Source organism: Geospiza fortis, unplaced genomic scaffold (assembly GCF_000277835.1).
Source record: "Geospiza fortis unplaced genomic scaffold, GeoFor_1.0 scaffold54, whole genome shotgun sequence".
NCBI lineage: Eukaryota > Metazoa > Chordata > Aves > Passeriformes > Thraupidae > Geospiza > Geospiza fortis.
The window spans coordinates 3688450-3705242 of NW_005054301.1; the positions used below are offsets into that span (position 1 = coordinate 3688450).

The 16793-nt window shown below is 37.1% G+C and overlaps 1 protein-coding gene across 3 annotated transcripts in view; it reads right to left on the reverse strand.

Moving 5' to 3' along the window:
- Positions 1 to 414: 414 nt before the first annotated feature.
- LOC115947645 (neurexin-3-beta) overlaps positions 415 to 16793 on the reverse strand; it is a 133483-nt gene continuing 117104 nt past the window's right edge. For 2 of the 3 annotated variants that reach the window (XM_031064409.1, XM_031064405.1), the window contains exon 5: positions 415 to 3364. In XM_031064409.1, coding sequence (XP_030920269.1) covers positions 3063 to 3364 — 302 coding nt within the window. In that variant the 3' untranslated portion in view covers positions 415 to 3062. Of the gene's footprint in view, positions 3989 to 11022; positions 11631 to 16793 lie in introns of those variants that run through there. The other variant, XM_031064401.1, reaches the window with a different exon arrangement.

A 16793-nucleotide genomic window follows, 5' to 3' on the forward strand; every position in this document is an offset into this window, starting at 1 on the left:
CAGAGAATCTACCACTGACTCCTGACCAAAGACGAATCCAGAATCCCATAAACACTATTGAAAGAGCTACACACTTCAAAGGGAGCACATAAGAAAGGGCATACTAAGTCAATGTCCTAGGTATGCTTTTATGTGAGATAACTGAAGCCCACATTACAGAGAATGATGCAACTGAGATGGTGGAAGTGGTATGAGAGAGACTCCAGACTCAAGTTTAATTTATATCTCTGCAAAGGAAAGAAAAAGGATTCATTGGACTAAAACAAGAATGCAAACATGAAGATGATTCTGTAATTTGCTGGATAGACGCTCCTGTGGGATGGGGGATACTTGCATCACAGAATATTTTCACCTTTAAGGGTCTGGAATTTCCCTGAAGTCTTTTGGAAATAAAAACACAGCAAGCTCCAGGGCTTTGGGAAGAACATTTTATTGCTAAGCATATCTTTAAACAAACTGCAACTAAGAAAAGAAAAAGAATCAAAAAGAAGAAGAAAAAGAAAGGGAAAAAAAGCAATAACATCACGATAACTCAAATAAAAATTCTCCAGGTTGTCCATAAAGCAACAGGGATATGGTAGTAGCCCACATACAGAAATGCACATGTTCCCAAAAACTGTCCAATAGAAACTTACACAAAAAAGGAAAGTGTAAATATTTTTCCTTTAACTTAAAAAAGGAAAGCAAAAAGGAAAGGAAGAAAGAAAGCAGGAAATCATTTCACAAGACTCCAAGACTCCAAGAACAGCAATCTTTTACAGACACCAAGATATAATCAACTTTTATATAGTTTCGGCCAGTTAAGTCATCTAAAATCGTGCTTTCATACCTTTTTAAAACCTGTCTTTTTTTCTTTTTAGTATAAAAAATAAAAAAGAAAAAGCTCAACCTCACACACGCACACACGCACCACACACACGCACACATACACGCACTGAAAATATTTGTTAACATGAAAGTGCCTTCTCTAAGTGTTTGAGAAGACTGTTTTTCTGAATTTAAGTTCCCATGTGCGTGTGTTATATCTGATGAAACTTCTTCAAAGTCAAATATTCATGCGACTTATAAACACCAGCAAGAGTAGATTTCTAAACCTAAACAGCTGATTAGTTTTCATCCGCATACAGCAAAAGTTTTCATTTCTGATATCCCAGGGCTCTCAACCCATCTTGGTTTCTGTTGTTTCCCACTGTCTCTCTCTCCCTCATCTACTTTTTTGCACATGATAGGCATGGCCGTCATGCCACCTCACTATTGTTCTGTACAGTAAGATAATCCTTTTCACAATAACTGGGAAAATGTAGAAACCAAACAACCAAATTAAATAAGTTAAATAAAACATAAGACATTCCCAATTTAACCATAAAACAGTATATACACCATTAGGGTATCCATATAGAAATTATACTAGCAAAAAAATAGTAGTAAAATATGTAAACAAAATTTCTTTTTTTTTTTTTTTGACACAGGTAACTGTGACAAAGCTAAAACACACGCTCCCCTCACATTTTAAGGTTTGCTTTTGTTGTCTGTTTCTTTTTACTCTGTTCTTCAAGAACATTCTCATTCTGCATTAAGACCATAACAGAACTTCTGTTCCAGCCGTCCCATCAAACATACCATGATAAATATATCTGTGTGTATATATATATATTAAATTATTAAATTAATTTTTCTTTATTATTTTTTGTGTGTCACAGCAGCTTTATTTATTTTCTTTTATATAAAAGAGAAGGAAAAGGGAGAATAGGGCAAATGGAAAGACAGAGATTATCTGAAATGTCAAGCTACAAAATTAAAATATTACATATGAAAAACAGTTATATGTCAAAAAAACTATGTAATTTGCATTCTTTTACAAGTGTTTAGCTTTTCTGATGTTCATTGGTCTTGTCACAAGTTGAACTCCAGTGGTGTCTTTCTGATCACTTTATTAAACTGATTTATTATTATTTTTTGCATGCATTGCAATGTCACAGAACCAGATCCCAGAGGAAGGCTCCTTTACTTTTGCACAGTATATCCAGTTCAGAACAGTTAATAACTTAAGCATTCTTTTTTGAATCTCTGAATCCCATTAACCATATTTTGGTTGTCAAATGCATACTGAGTGCTATACTCAAATAAAGCCAATAACTGATCAGAACAGACCCAAACCCATCTGCTCTTCAGTTCAATTGCAGATACTGGAGCCAGAACCAAGAGAACCAGCTTTCCATGACAATTTTCCTCAGCACCACTCATCAGACACTGTCACTGCGTTGTTAGCAAACAACTTACTACAAGAAGATGGATTGTAGAGACAATACAACCAGATATGCAGAGTAAACACCATGGGTAGCTTTTGAATTCATATACGGCAATAGTCTCTCTTTATTTATTATGGATTTTTTTTCTGAGATTTCTTCTCGTGTCATGGGTCACCCCCCACATCATTCCACTCCACTCTTCCCTCCCTCACCCAAAGTAACCAAAGAAACCAAACAAAAAGCAACCCAAGAAACAAAACAAAATCAAACAAAAAACCCAACAATCTCCAAACTCATTTATTCCCCTCCTCCAATCTCGAAAAGTTATGTGTATGCTGGACACGGCCAGATCAGTTTGTTCAATATATCTTTGTTGTTTAATAATGTTTATATTTTTTCTTTTCCCTTTTTTTTTTTTTTTTTAAATAAGTAAACTGAAAAATTATTGATACAGTCAGGGATCACGAACATTGTTAAAGACTCACTTGGAGATATGAAACAAGTAAGCCATGAAGTCTTCTACCTTTGCAGAAAGTTCAGCGGAGGAGGAGATTTGGAGATGTCCAAGTTCACTAACAGAGCAGAGCTGTGTGCGCCATCTCCAGAACGCCAAGTGTGCTTTATAATACATTAGGGCAAAGTTTGCTGACTCCAAGTGAGGACTTAGACATTAACAGTCACTGCTGAAATTTTTTCCCAATACTTTTTCCCACAAACGATATCTCCCAATCATCTCGTTCGCTGCAATGGTTCTGATATCTCAGTTAAATCTCATTAAGTATTTCTATATTTATATATAAATAATAATTCTTTTTACACATAATACTCTTTGTCCTTGTTTTTCTGCTTCTTGTGGCCGCTCTTTGAGCTCTGCTGCTTCTCCTTCACGAGCGTGCCGTTGCTCTGGGCTGAGTTGCTGATGTAGTTCCGCGTCTCGTCCACCTGATAGGACCCCTCGTCCCTGTTCCTGTACTTGTACATGGCATACAGGAGGATGAGGATGCAGAGGGCGGCAGCAGCCACAATGCCGACGACCATCCCCGTTGTGCTGCTCGACTCACGGACCACCTCTGAGGCCCCCGGAACCCGTCTGATTCCCGGCTCCGTGGGGTTTGCTGTGGGCACATTACGGAACATGGGGGAAGTGATTAGCGGGCTCTTCAGCTTTGTGCTGTCTAGCTCATAGGCAGTGGGCAACGGAAGCAAGACTATGTCAGGCTGGGGTTTGAGCTCACGGTTATTCATTTTGCCGGCTGGCAATTTGGGAATCATCACAGTCGAGGACGAAGCTGTGGAGCGGATCAGCTCAGGGGACAAAGACGTGGTAGTAGTCCTACCAGTTTCGGAGACTTTGTTAGGTCTAAAGTCCTTGGATTCCCACTTGGGTGCGTGTGCTTTGTAGCCACCTTCGAAGATTGAAGTGGAAAGACTCTTATCTGTTACCAAGGAGAAGGTGGTGTAAAAATCTTCATCATCAGTAGGGGGTAGGTTAGAGTCAAAGGTTTCCCCTGAGCCATACCCAGATATCACCAAGCCATCATCATCACAACCATCGCTGCCTTGGTCCGACAAGCAAGGTAACCCCGCCTCAGAGGTCATGGACAGGGAATCTTTGGTGGTCTCAATAATGGTGAGGAGGGGGCGAAAGGTAGGGGGAAGTGTAATGAAAGGTGCACGAGTAGCAATAGGAGGGATATCTAAAGGGTCTTCTACAAGTAGAGGGATAACTAATTCACCTCCTGGGATGGAAAAGAGAAAAAAAAAAAATTAGTACATTTTAATGACACAATGCACCATTTTCAGTTTACTTAAGGGTGAGAGAGGATCTGGGCATTATGAAAAGGTATCAGGGATCAGCTTTCTCTCTCTCTAGCTACACTACCAACATACTTTCCGGGGGCTGCCTTTCAGTGTTCCCTCCCACCCTGCTTGGGCATTGGCAAAGTGAAAGCACTGTTTCCTACCTATGCTAGGTATGTACAGTGAAATACCCTGAATTTTTACAGATCCAAATTTTTTTATTTTTGGAGATACTCTCAAGTGACTCTGTGATCATCAATTTTTGGTAGTGATCTTTTTCAAGTATTTGGTCAGAAGACTATTTAAATTAATTACTTTAGACTGCCATAGACCAGTGTTCTCCTAGCTTTATTTTCCACCATTCATCTTGCCAGTTTTTCCTCTTGTGATTATTTTAATTTAAAATAACAGTGGTATTTCTTCTCTGCCATTCTAATATGCTCACCCTCTGTAGCAGTATAGAAGTCCTTTCCCTAAGGTGTTTTCCATTCATCCATTTCTTCCTGATCATTGTCTGGCTTTTAAATTGTGGGAAGATTCATGAATGTGAGGGATGGAATAAGAACCAAGTACTTACTGGGTCCATGAAGGTAGAGAGCTCTACTCTCTCATTTCTTTTTAATCTTAGCATTCTGTTTGACACTAGGAATGTCCCTTTCCTTGCATCTTTTGGGGCTACTAGTGCCATGCTATCTTCATCTTCCATTCTTCTTGATATTCATTTACTATAATTTGATTAAAAATTAAGATAGATTTTATAGTGATTGACAAAAAACTGAATAAGGACTTTGATGAACCAAATTAGTACTTGAGTCCAGGATTGCACTGCAGAAATTGTCTTCACACCTACTGTTACTTCTTCTTGACAGGCAGACAGTTGCAATCAGTTCTACTGATTTCTAGCATGACGGTTACCTGCCTACAGAGGGCTGAAAACAAGGTGGACTTATGGTCTCCTCTTCAAGCAGAACAATAAAGCTATAGATGCAACATTTGTACCCTACAACAGTATAAGCTGCAAATGAAACAAGAAAATCATGGTATCATTTCTGTGATTTGGACTCTGAGCAGCAATATTGCTTTTAGGGTAATAGCCTCCTGTTGTCTCTATATCATAATGTGACTGCACCTCTACTTTTGAGTATATGGTAGTTAAAACTCCAGTGTTTTATAATCTTATTAATTTATCTAATTTCTCTACCTCTGTTTATATAGTCTTCTGCTGACATACAGGTCATCAACAATTTTTTTTAGAGTAAACTATATTGATTTTGAAAGTTTGTGTATAGATTTTCATTTGGGTAATTTTTCTTTGCTTAGCCACGTAAGTAAGCAGCTTAAAATATAAATTGAGTTGTTCAGCTAACATAATGAGAATCACCTAGATCTTTTCAAAGGAGTGCAACTCAGTAAGTATTCCTAGTGCACAGGAAATTTTGATTTATACTCAGCATTGCTTAAGGAGAATGTACAAAAGGAACTGTAGTTTCTAAATAAATAAGTCTCAGTTTTAGTTATGTATTAATAACTGCTAATGAACAGTTTGGCATTGCTACAATGCTGAATTCATCAGGGTCAAAAATTCTACTCTCTCAAATTTACCATATATATTATATGCACTTGTTTCCCATTGAATTCTGCCAGTAATGTCTATGGAATGTCTATAAGGAATATTGTCTAAATCAAAATACCTTCTAAATGCATTTGGAGAGCAATATATTTGAACAAATTACGCATGGGAGATAGAAATATACTGAAAAAGGTACTTAACAGTTTGATTAAATCTGGATAGCTGAAATAGCAATATGGCTTATTCTTTTCCTTAATGGCAAAGTAAGTGGTGACACAGTTTAATCAATTGAAGCAGTCGGAATTCTCTCAGAGGTACCAGGGTTGAAATTACGCCAAAATAAGAAATGTAGTACTTTGCATACTTTCATGCAAAGCTAGTTTTAAGTTAAGATACAAAGGGACAATTTGAACATGTTGTTTAGTTTTCTGAGCTTTCTCAGTATGTTCATATATCTCTTTTGCTACTGCAGAGAGACTGAAAAAATAAGTATCAATGTCTCTAAACTACATGCTTTCAAAAAAATTATGTAAAAAAGCCTACAGTGTAGTCTGCCAAATGGCTGCACTGCATTTTGTGCTCACGCATCTGAGCTGTTTTCTGAGCAGTGCAGAAACTAGAGCATATAATATGATTTATATATGTCCAGAAGGCCTATCCATGGCTTGAGTAGAGCATCTATAATCTATGCAAACAGGTGGTCTCAGGATGAACTTGGAGTATGCCTTGGAGGGAAAGATCATCTGTGAGCCTGGTTAAAAAAAATGAATAAAAATAACAGAATTTAAGGGAGGATTGCAACAAATGGCATGAGTCTGGAATTTAAGTTCCAGAAAGTCAGGGATAGATAGTGTTTCTTTAAACAGTTTTTTAAGATCAGTGTTTTACTGTTCAATTGTTATACTCATCTGTGATTTTCATTCATCATCTGTGACACTCAACTGGAAAGAAAAAGTTTGTTAGCTTTTAATTGCTCATCTGGAGCCTTGAAGTGCCTTTGTTCTGAAAAGCTATTATACTGGCCTACAGCGTCAGTATGTAGTTGATCTGCCACCCATTGGAGCAATATTTTGGGTAGCTTTCATCCAAAAATAAGTTATTTTGGTCCTCTTAATGATTAATTTACTGGAAGGAATCAGACATTTCTTACATTTAATATGTATTTATCCTTTTGCCCCAGTAACCTTAGCAGGTCTTAGTTTTTGTTGCTATTGAGCATTGAGATAATGATCAAGACTAGTGGAATTATAAAAATGATCACAGCCATCTTGAAATATGAAGTAAAGTTGATAGACTTGCTATGGTAAGTCGGGTTTTACTTAAGTGATGGAGATTTTCAATGCCAGCAAGTCTGTTGGATGGAAGGCAATAAGACAGAGTCAGAACTAAAGTTTACAAAACCTTCATCTCTCAATGTATGTGAGGAGAGAAATAACTTTCATACTGGAGCACTGGAATAATTTTGATTCAATTATTTAATCTCATCACTAGTTTTTATTTCAAATTGTCCAATGATCCACTGTGGTTACATGCATACTCAAGAAATAGAGAGCGTTTAAGCTCCTTCCTTAGGAGTCACTTCTCCATCAAGGAGTTAATTTGTTACGTTTACCTTTGTGGTGTATCAGATAGATGAAAAGGTGGCAATAATGTTTTGATTTTTAATTTTTTAATTGTCCATCATAGAAGAAACTGAGGCCAAAAAAGGCTGTGTGACAGTAAATCAGCAAAAGCACTTTAGGTATCAAATCGGGCTTCTCTTTTATTGCATTGTTAGGCATCTATGCAAACCTCACAGCAAACTTGAAGCTGTAAGTTTAACAGGATGCAAGCACAATGAATACTTCCTGGGGTATGTGATTTATAGGGAATAAAAACATCCTTAAAAATGACATGATAAAAATGCCACTCAGTCTAAGAGAAATGTGTTATTTAAGGATAACAGGGAATGTAAATCCTGAAAAGTTCCCAGGAAAGTGCGAGAAATATGATCACCAATATCTATGGAGCAACTGCAGACTTTCATATCATACCTGCAAGCAACTCTGTAAGTGGTACTACATTTCTGCAGGTAAGAGACATGAGAGGGAGTCTGATGACCAGCAGATTGAGTGTGTGTGTGTAGGGGGAATCATCTTTCACAGAAGAATGGCTGAGGGTGCAGGAAGCTGCCTGGAGCCAGTGGTCCTTTAATGGTCGAGTAGCGATGCCCCTTGCCCAGGCCCCACATCAGATTAAAGGTGAACACTGCAAGATTTTAAAAACTAAAACTGGGTTGTCAAGATATCTTATGTGGGATTTGGATCCTGAATAGTTTGCTGTAGAAGGCAAATGTTTTACAGATTTATGCCGCTAGAAAGAGCTAGAGGAGCCCTTGAAAAACAATGACAATTTTGAAGATAAATATGTTTGAGAGAGGTTTTATGTATGTCAAATTGTCTTTTCTCCTCACAATGTCTACCCATTTTTCAACCCCAAAATGAATGCTTTGCAGCCTTGAATAAAACTTACAGATTCAATTTCCAAATTGCTCTGTTCTATGAAAAAAAAAAAAAAAGCAAGGCTGCAACCCTGTTTGGGCCATGGCTTCTAAACAAATATTCATGTAAGACTTAGATTCTGCTTGCGAATGATATAGGCTGTTTCCTGGTAGTTGTAGGTTTCTTTCTCCCCCCTTTATTTTTTCTGTTGGCTGTTAAGTGCCTGTTAAAAGTGTTCACCTGTATGCTATGAATTCAGGGTTACTTTAGCAATCCAAAGATTTCACAAGGATTTTCCAGATTAATTTTTCACCTACTTTGTGCTTTCTCCCCTAAGCAGGGAATAGAGGTTTCTTGAATAGAAATATGTGTTTTAAAAAGCTCCTCTTGACAACACAATGCGAAAGAACTAAACAAAAGAGAAAAAGATAAAATCGTTTCCTCAGCAGTGACATAGATGCAAAACTCATCCACAGTGTAGATGAAAAAAAAACCCAAATCCAAAATGTTTAACACCAAACTGGAAGGAGCTCTGAGAGAACTGAAGTCTGTGAGGTGGGAAATCTTATAACAAAGAGCCCAGTGGTTTGCTTGGTGTTTTCATTCCAGAATGTGTGCATATATTAATTAAAAATTAGCCTTTTAATGTAACACATATACTACTTTCATAAAGTACCAAGAGCACTGGGGGGTATAAAAGGTCTGCTTAACCCTTGGAGCTGCCCTGCTTTTTGCTTTATGAGTGTATTTATAGATATATAATTCATACCTCTGGAGCTGAGCTCTAGTCAGAGTCCTCTGCCACTGGAAAAGACGGAGTGTTTAAAATTTAATAGAAGCCTTATGAACTGTGAGGATGGTGTGGGCAAGCCAGGAATGCAGAGGGCACCAAAAAATCTGATAAATAAAACAACATGAAAAACTGTGGCAGCTGGTTGTTTTCATCTTTAGAGCCACAACTACTTCAGTGGAGTTTCAGGCATCAAACTGATACAGGACAAAAGGCACACAAAAAGGAAGCCTAAAAGATTCATCTTCTGCTGCTGATTGTAAGGAACACACCTTATAGTCTCTCTTTTCCAGCTGCACCTGAGGAGCTTTAAAATGTCATCCATAAAGGCTGCACAATTCATCCATTCCTGCAGGTACTTGAAATTCTGCATCCAAAGTTTGCAATTTTCATTTTATTCTTTTGATGTTCCTCTGAAGTCTGACTCCATTTTTAAGATGGAATACTTGCCAGACAACTAATTCCTTACCTTTCTTCTGCCCTGTATCAACACCATAATTTCTTATTAAAAGACTGAGTTAATAAATTTCAGTCTAATGGTATTTAGTTAATTCTGCTTTGAGTCCTCTGAGGATAAAAAGAGGGAATTATTCAGAATATAGTCTCTGATTCAAAGGAATGATGATGCTAACACAAAACCCAGTATATGAACATCCTCAATATTTTCTACTCTTGCAGTCTGAATTAATTGCAATCGACAGAGAGTAGTAGAGAGTAAAAGATTTCCACAATGGAATACTGCAACTCTTTATCTCAGATATCTCCTTTTCATTTCAGAGACTATATAGTCCTCAAAGTCATTTGATAAAACTGGATTTCTGGTGGAGTTGGTTGAAAAGCATTTCCTAAGTCCCTCCCTCCAACTGCATTAAAAGACATCGGTAAATGCAGTGTTTCCCAACAGATGGCTCATGAGCAACATGAAGGTACAGTTTGAGAGGTCATGAATAATCATGTTAATGTTGGGCTGTCTGTTACTGATGTAAATTATTGCTCACCTTTGTGGAGTTTTAGTGAAACAGAACCTTCCAGAGAGGTCCTGACATCATGTCTAGAAGCAAAATTCTAGAGCAAAACCAAGAATTTTGGTGCCCAGACACTGAACTTCTCTGAACCAATTGAGGCACGCCCTCTTCTATTTCCCACCATTATTTTAAACTTTTATGATTACCTGGTGACAGCTTCCTATTCAGTATAATTATTTGTTGTGTTTTCAGCAGCAGTTGTCCCAGGGACTTGATGGTTGAACCTAATATACGTGCTGAGCACAGCATTAATATGCAGAAATGGTGAAAACATATATACTTATAAAGATGCACAGCTTTCTCTTATTTTAGTCACTGCTTTTTGAAGAAACTAACGCAAACTTCTTTTGTAGTAAGGAAATGTTAGAGGTTCAGGATCTGTCTGCATCATTTCTGGACAATGCTATCAAGTCTGATACTAATAGTAATATGGTGGGTGCACTAACCTGGTAAGAGTACACTTGAGAGTATCATTTGGACTGGACATCAGACACATAATCAGCAATGAAAAAATTCAATAGAAATAAAATAGTTTCATGGGAATAAAGTAGGAATGGTGTAGAGCTGCAGTAGGAAAACCCAGAGAACTACCAAAATGCTAAAGAAGCCCCATAAATTTTGACTTGACATGAAGGCTACACCACCAGGTTAAATACAATTTTAGTAGCATGAAAAGAAGTAATGTTACTGGTGATTCGTGTGGGGAAAGGGAAAGAAAGCTTTTAGAGGGGGACTGAGAAAGAACAGAACCAAATTGCCTCAGACTCCTTCACCCCGTCCTATGCACAATACAATATGGCAATCGACAATATACAAAGAGCACATAACATAAAGGCAAATACAAACTGATTAAAAAATAAATAAACTTATATATATTTTCCTAAAGCAAAACCATACACTAGAAAATAAAAATGCCACAGCAACAAGGTCAGAGAAAGGAAAAACAGAACAAGTAATTCACTTTATCAGCAAAAGAAAGATCAAAACCTATGAGAACTGAAAAAAATTATGAAAATCAGAAACATTATTTCCTTTAAAAAAAGGTAACCAAAAATACATAAAAATATTTAGAAAGCATACCACATTGATTTCATAACAGTCAACTTACATCAACAAATTGCCCGCATGTTTTTTGGCATGAAAGGAAAAATTTACAAAAGAAAGTTGTGTAAGAATGCTCTTGAACAAGTAGCATTGCCACATTCTTGTAACTTGCTTTTTTTTGCTGTTGTTTCTTAAAAACTTTTTTAGCAAAATGTTTATTATTTCTTTTTAAATATATTTGTTTTACAACAAAGGGCGATACAGGGAGGCAACAACACATACATCCACACCACATAACATGAAAAGAAAAAAATCTTGCACCTTAACAAATTTGAACTTTTTCTTTTTTTCTGCTGTTTTTGGTTGTATTTTTTTATCTTATGTAAAGTTGTTAGCATATTGCAGTTGAAAAATCCTGTACAATTTATTGAATTTACTTTTGCTTGTTTGCATATCTACACATATAATGTTTTTTGAAAAGCAAAGTTTGTTGCTCTTTTGCCTTTTTGGTCAATTTGATATATATTTTTTTAAACATTTTCTTTTTTTCTATAATTTTTGTGTGTGTGTGTTTTAAGGAATGGATGACTGCACATAAAATTTTAACAATGCTAAAGAAAGGGGTGGTGAAGGGAAACTTATGGGAAGAAAAAATGCTTAGGGTGGATGGAGTGGGAGTGTAAAAATCTATGAGTGTACTACACAGGAGATGAAGATGATGGGAGTGAATGTGTAAGTCAGTTGCCATGTCCATGTAAGGGCGGTACGGAGTGATCTAGCAGCATTAGAGCTTCTGGCTGTAAGGAAGGGATGGGCAATATACAAAAACAAATGAGCATATTCATGCCCATCAACAAAAAGAAAGAACAGAACTCTAACATTGACAATCTCACAAACCCTAAGCTGCAACTTCTTCAACATGCAAGTTACAAAAAATTAATAATTATAGTATTAATATTTACATTTTCATTAAATGTTCTCAAATTATAAAAACAGTTAAGACTTTTCCCTACTAAAAATAGCAGTAAAAGTACACAAACTAATAATAATAATAATAGTAATAATAATAATAATAATAACCAGAGAGTAAAACAAAAAAACAAGGAAACTAGTTTTATGCATTGGAATTAGAACAACTTCATCTGTAGCTACCCACAGCCTTCTTGTTCTGAGAATCATCTTTTCTGAAGTCCATCAAATTGACAGTGTATTCTGAGTAATTTGAGGCAATCGCTTCTTGAGTACATCAAATGTACTGTTTCATATGTAAAGATCATGTTTGCACCCCCTTCCCCACTGTCAAATTAGACTGCTTTCATATTCAGATTCCCTGGAGAATCTCAAAAATACAGCTGTAGGATTCTGCCAGTGAAGTAGTTCCTTATTTAAAGACAGAAATAGAGGGAAAAAATTGCAGAAAACAATTCATAACTATTTTGTTTTGTTTGGTTTTTTTTCATTATTAGATTGGAACAAACCAAATCTAAGATAGAAATTCAACCATTGAAAAGAAATACATCAAAATAGAACTATGTAGAGATATACTAAAAAAAAAAGCAAAAGATGAAAGAGAGAGTTCTCTTTGTTCCCAGGAAGAAGGAAGATAAGAACAATTGCTGGACTTTGAAATTTTAATTTTAAAGAAAAAATTATTCCACACACTTTCAAAGATGGACAAACCAGATGCACACATTGAAAGGAACAGACAAAGCAGTCTAGGGACACTTTCATAATTTGAAATTAAAAAATAATTGGATTCTCTTTCCTTCCGTCCCCCTCCCATTCAAATATGTTTTCAATTGTCGGCCAAAAACCCCACCACCCTTGAGTGTTGCTTTTTTTTTTAATACATCTTTTTTTTAATCACTTATTTTTAAAATAAACATGAAGAGGAAAAAAAAAGAGGACGTGCAGTCTGGATGTACGTCATAAATAGACATAGAAAAAGATAGAAGAAATTGGCTGAGATCGACAAATGGGTTATATAATAGCTTAATTTTACTGTAGGATGTTAATAATAATGCATGCTTAAAGTAAGTTGCATTTAGGGAAAGTAGAAAAACAGAAGAGCAAGCAAGGATTTGGGGGGTGGGCAGGCAGAAGGGAAGGCGCGGACAAGGGGTGTGTACCATCCATGCCTCTCCAGAAAGGGCAAAGCACATTCCAGCAGGATCTCTGCATTTCTGGGGGAGGTCAGAAGGGGAAAAGGGTGAGGAGAAATTATAAGCTATGCTAGGATAGACTTTTCACCCTGACTATGACCTATTTGAATCTGTTCAAAACACCAAACTCCATCCCTAGTTCTGACTCTAACTCTCCAACACACACTGAAATCAGTGACATATTTTTCTGCCTAGTGGCAGAAAATGCTGCCACTGCTACTATTAAGACAGGGACTACTTTCTCCTATGCTAAAAAAGTATTAAAAGTTCAAGGAGCTATTACTAATTAGTTCTTTCCTAAAACAGTATTCCAGATACTGTATGTCCTAGAGGGGTCCTCAGCTTCCTCTGAATTCCTTAATGACACATATGATGTCTGCGTTTCTCTTGTGTAAAGACCATCACTTAGATATCAGAGTCCTTCCAAGAAGGAACTCAGGACCCCAGGCAAACAAACTGTTTTGTTTGGTGTTTTAAAAGACAATAAAATTGCATATAAAGCTCTGGACCCTGCCTAAGAGAAATCTCTCCAGCAGGTGGGAAAATCTGGCTGTGAGCACTGCATGCACCTTAGCTTTCCATCAGGAATGTCAGTAAGATTATTCCATGAGCCATCAAAGGTCATGCTACCATGAATCAGTTGAAGTGGGAGCTATCTTGAGATTGAATTTCTGGGAATAATGGGGATATCCTCTCTGTGGATGTGGTATGGGGTACTTCTGTGACGTTACGATAACAAACAGGTAGGATGTTCTGGTACTTATTAACATGAGGAGCAATAGCACCTCTAAAGCCACTGACCGATCAGTATTAGTTCTGGGGAATATTAAATAAGTATAAATCCCACAAAAATTAAATAGCCTGGGTTGGTTTTAGATGTATTACAGAAAAGTGTCCAGTTCTGAGAGGAGTTATATAAGAGCTCTACTTCAGAAGTGATGAGATTGCACTGACTAACAGCACAGTGCAGCTGCAGCTGGAATGTACCATGCCTATGCTGGGAGGCTACACTGGACCTATCTCCTACATCCCTTTGGTAAACATGTTAGGAAGGGAAGAGGTCAAACCACAGAAGAGGAAACCTGGTCAGGGTATCCCAGGGACAAAACATGCAGGTTACAGGAAGCAAAACGTTGGGGATTCATTTGTGGATCAGAAAAAATTGGTTAGGAATATGAAAAAAATTTACAGAAGCAAGGCCTTTTCAGACCTCAGTGGAGATTTTTGTTTGGCAAGGTTACAAGGCTAGTGTCCCTGGACATCACTCCCCACCAGGATTCCGAGCCTCTGGCTTAATTGTATTTAGGGAGTTTCACAAAGAGGCATGTAAGCTTTGAATTTTAATCAGTATTTGTCATGACTTGCAGCTGGATTTTCAGAGCAGCGAAATATCCCCCTTCAGCACATTAAAATTGAGTGCCTTCTCTTTGATGCAAAACAGACTGTAAGGCATGAGTCTGGTTGCCAACTGTGCAGTCTATGTCAGGCCTCTCCAGAAAATACTTATGCCCTATTTGACGATAAACTTCTAACTCATTGCGTGAGGGTCTGGAAAAGCCTTTTACTGCCTGCAAGATCAAAAGAGAGAACCACAACTGGAGCCAGAGACACTTAAAGAGATGACAAGATTTTGTAAAGGAAATCTTGATGTCAGCCTTACAAGAGGATTTGAAGGGTGCTAAGCATTTTTTTACTTGGTCAATACAGAGGTGCTTGAATAGAAGTAGAATTCTTTGGAAAATCTGGGTCCAGCAATTTCTGTTCAGGCTGGCAAAACCTTATTCAGTATTTAAAAAAATTCTGGCAGTTAATAATAAAAATTAGATGTCCTAATTTGAAAATTGGATCCTAAATGCTTCCACATGAAATTACAAGATGCTATTTTATTACTGAACACTTAGCAAATTATTCCAGAAAAACAAAGACAAAAAAGCATAACTAGTGCAGCTCTTTTTTTTTTTTTTTAATTTTCAAAAACTTAAAGTAGATCAAAGGACTGGGAATATAAACATCTGTATTATCAAAGCTTACAAGTTTTTTGCTTGAAGGATTGAGCTGATAGCCAGTGTTTTCAAATGAAAAAATCCATATATCAACAGGGAAACAATTATACAAAAAGCCCCTTGTTCAGTGACTTCAATGATAAAGTTTTATTATACTATTTTTTGTTTTCAAGTTGCATTTTAAAGGGAAATGAGAAAAGTGAAGGTAATGCACATTTCTCTGTGTGTGTATGTGTGCATCCGTGTGTATGTGTTAAAAAGCAATATGAAAGATGGATGGTAAATTAGCATCTAGGGATGCACTATTGTACCCAGGTTCATGCTAACCTCTGGAACTTCCACGTCTTTTACCACTCTAGTCACAGAATCACAGATTTACAGAATCACAGAATAGGCAGAGTTGAAAGGTACCCACTAAGATTATCGAAGTCCAACTGGTGGCCTTGCACACCACCATCCCCAAGATGAGTCCCACCACGCACCTGGGAGTATTGCATAAACACTTGAACTCTGTCAGGTTTAGTGCTGTGACCACTTCCCTGGGGAGCCTGTTCCAGTGCCCAACCACCCTCTGGGTAAAGAACATTCTTCTAATATCCAACCAAAACCTCCCCTTACACAATTTCATGTCCCTGCTCTCCATTAAAGCTGACAGTTTCTCTCTTTCCTAAGACACTGAATCCCAAATTATTTGAGTTCTATCCACTGCAACACAACTCTGGTTCTCCCTGCTTGTACAAGCTGCCAAAAGAACCTGTTCATTCTTGCATGCTTTTAACCTTTCATAGCGTTTTCCAACCATCCAGCCAAACGAATGCTTAGCATACCACAAGTAACAAATAGCTTATAGATTAATAGGATTAAATACTAAGTTTCAAAGTAAAACCTCTTCCTACACCCCACTCAGAATAAAAATCTGTTCCTGTGATTCCCATCAGCTATCTGCACTAATTTAATCTGCAAGACAAGCGTGTTGAATTAGCTGGTCCACTACAAAACACAGAGATAGGAAGAGCCTAAGAATATAAATTAGTTATATCACTTCTCTTGCACCAGCTGTTTGTACTGGTAAAAAGCTCTCTCATTCTAAGCCCATGGGCACATCTGAAGCTTAGAAATAAAAAAGCAATCCATAGAAAAAATATCTATATGAAAATGACTGGCAAAGTCCCACATGCTGTTCTGTTTGGGTTTGTGTTAATTAGTAGGGCTTCTTTATAGCAATCAGCAAAAAAACTATCATCAGAAATGAAAGCACATTTATAGCTCTGAGAGCTAAAGAAATCATAGGGCTAAACTGCCACAGCAGTAAAGAATTTTTCAGGTGTTTGCCATAAGCTTATTATCTCTTCACAGTCCTTCAAATCCAAGAGTATTTGATGATTCCAGTGCTAAGCAGCCCAACCAGTATCACTGGCCTGAAAGCATTCTTCCCATGCAGCTCTAAACTGTCTCTTTCTCCAGGGAGCAAGATCTGCTGTGATGTTTTTTGAAAGACTGAAGATTGGTATTTGTAGTCAGCCCAGCTATGGCTTTTTTTTTTTTTAATGTAAAGCCAAACTTATTTAATCCTAGAAGTCAGTTAAATGGAAGGAAGTGTTTCTGAAGGGATTTTGCAACCAAAACCCAGATTCTCATACTGACAAACTCAGCAGCAGAGTGACATCCTA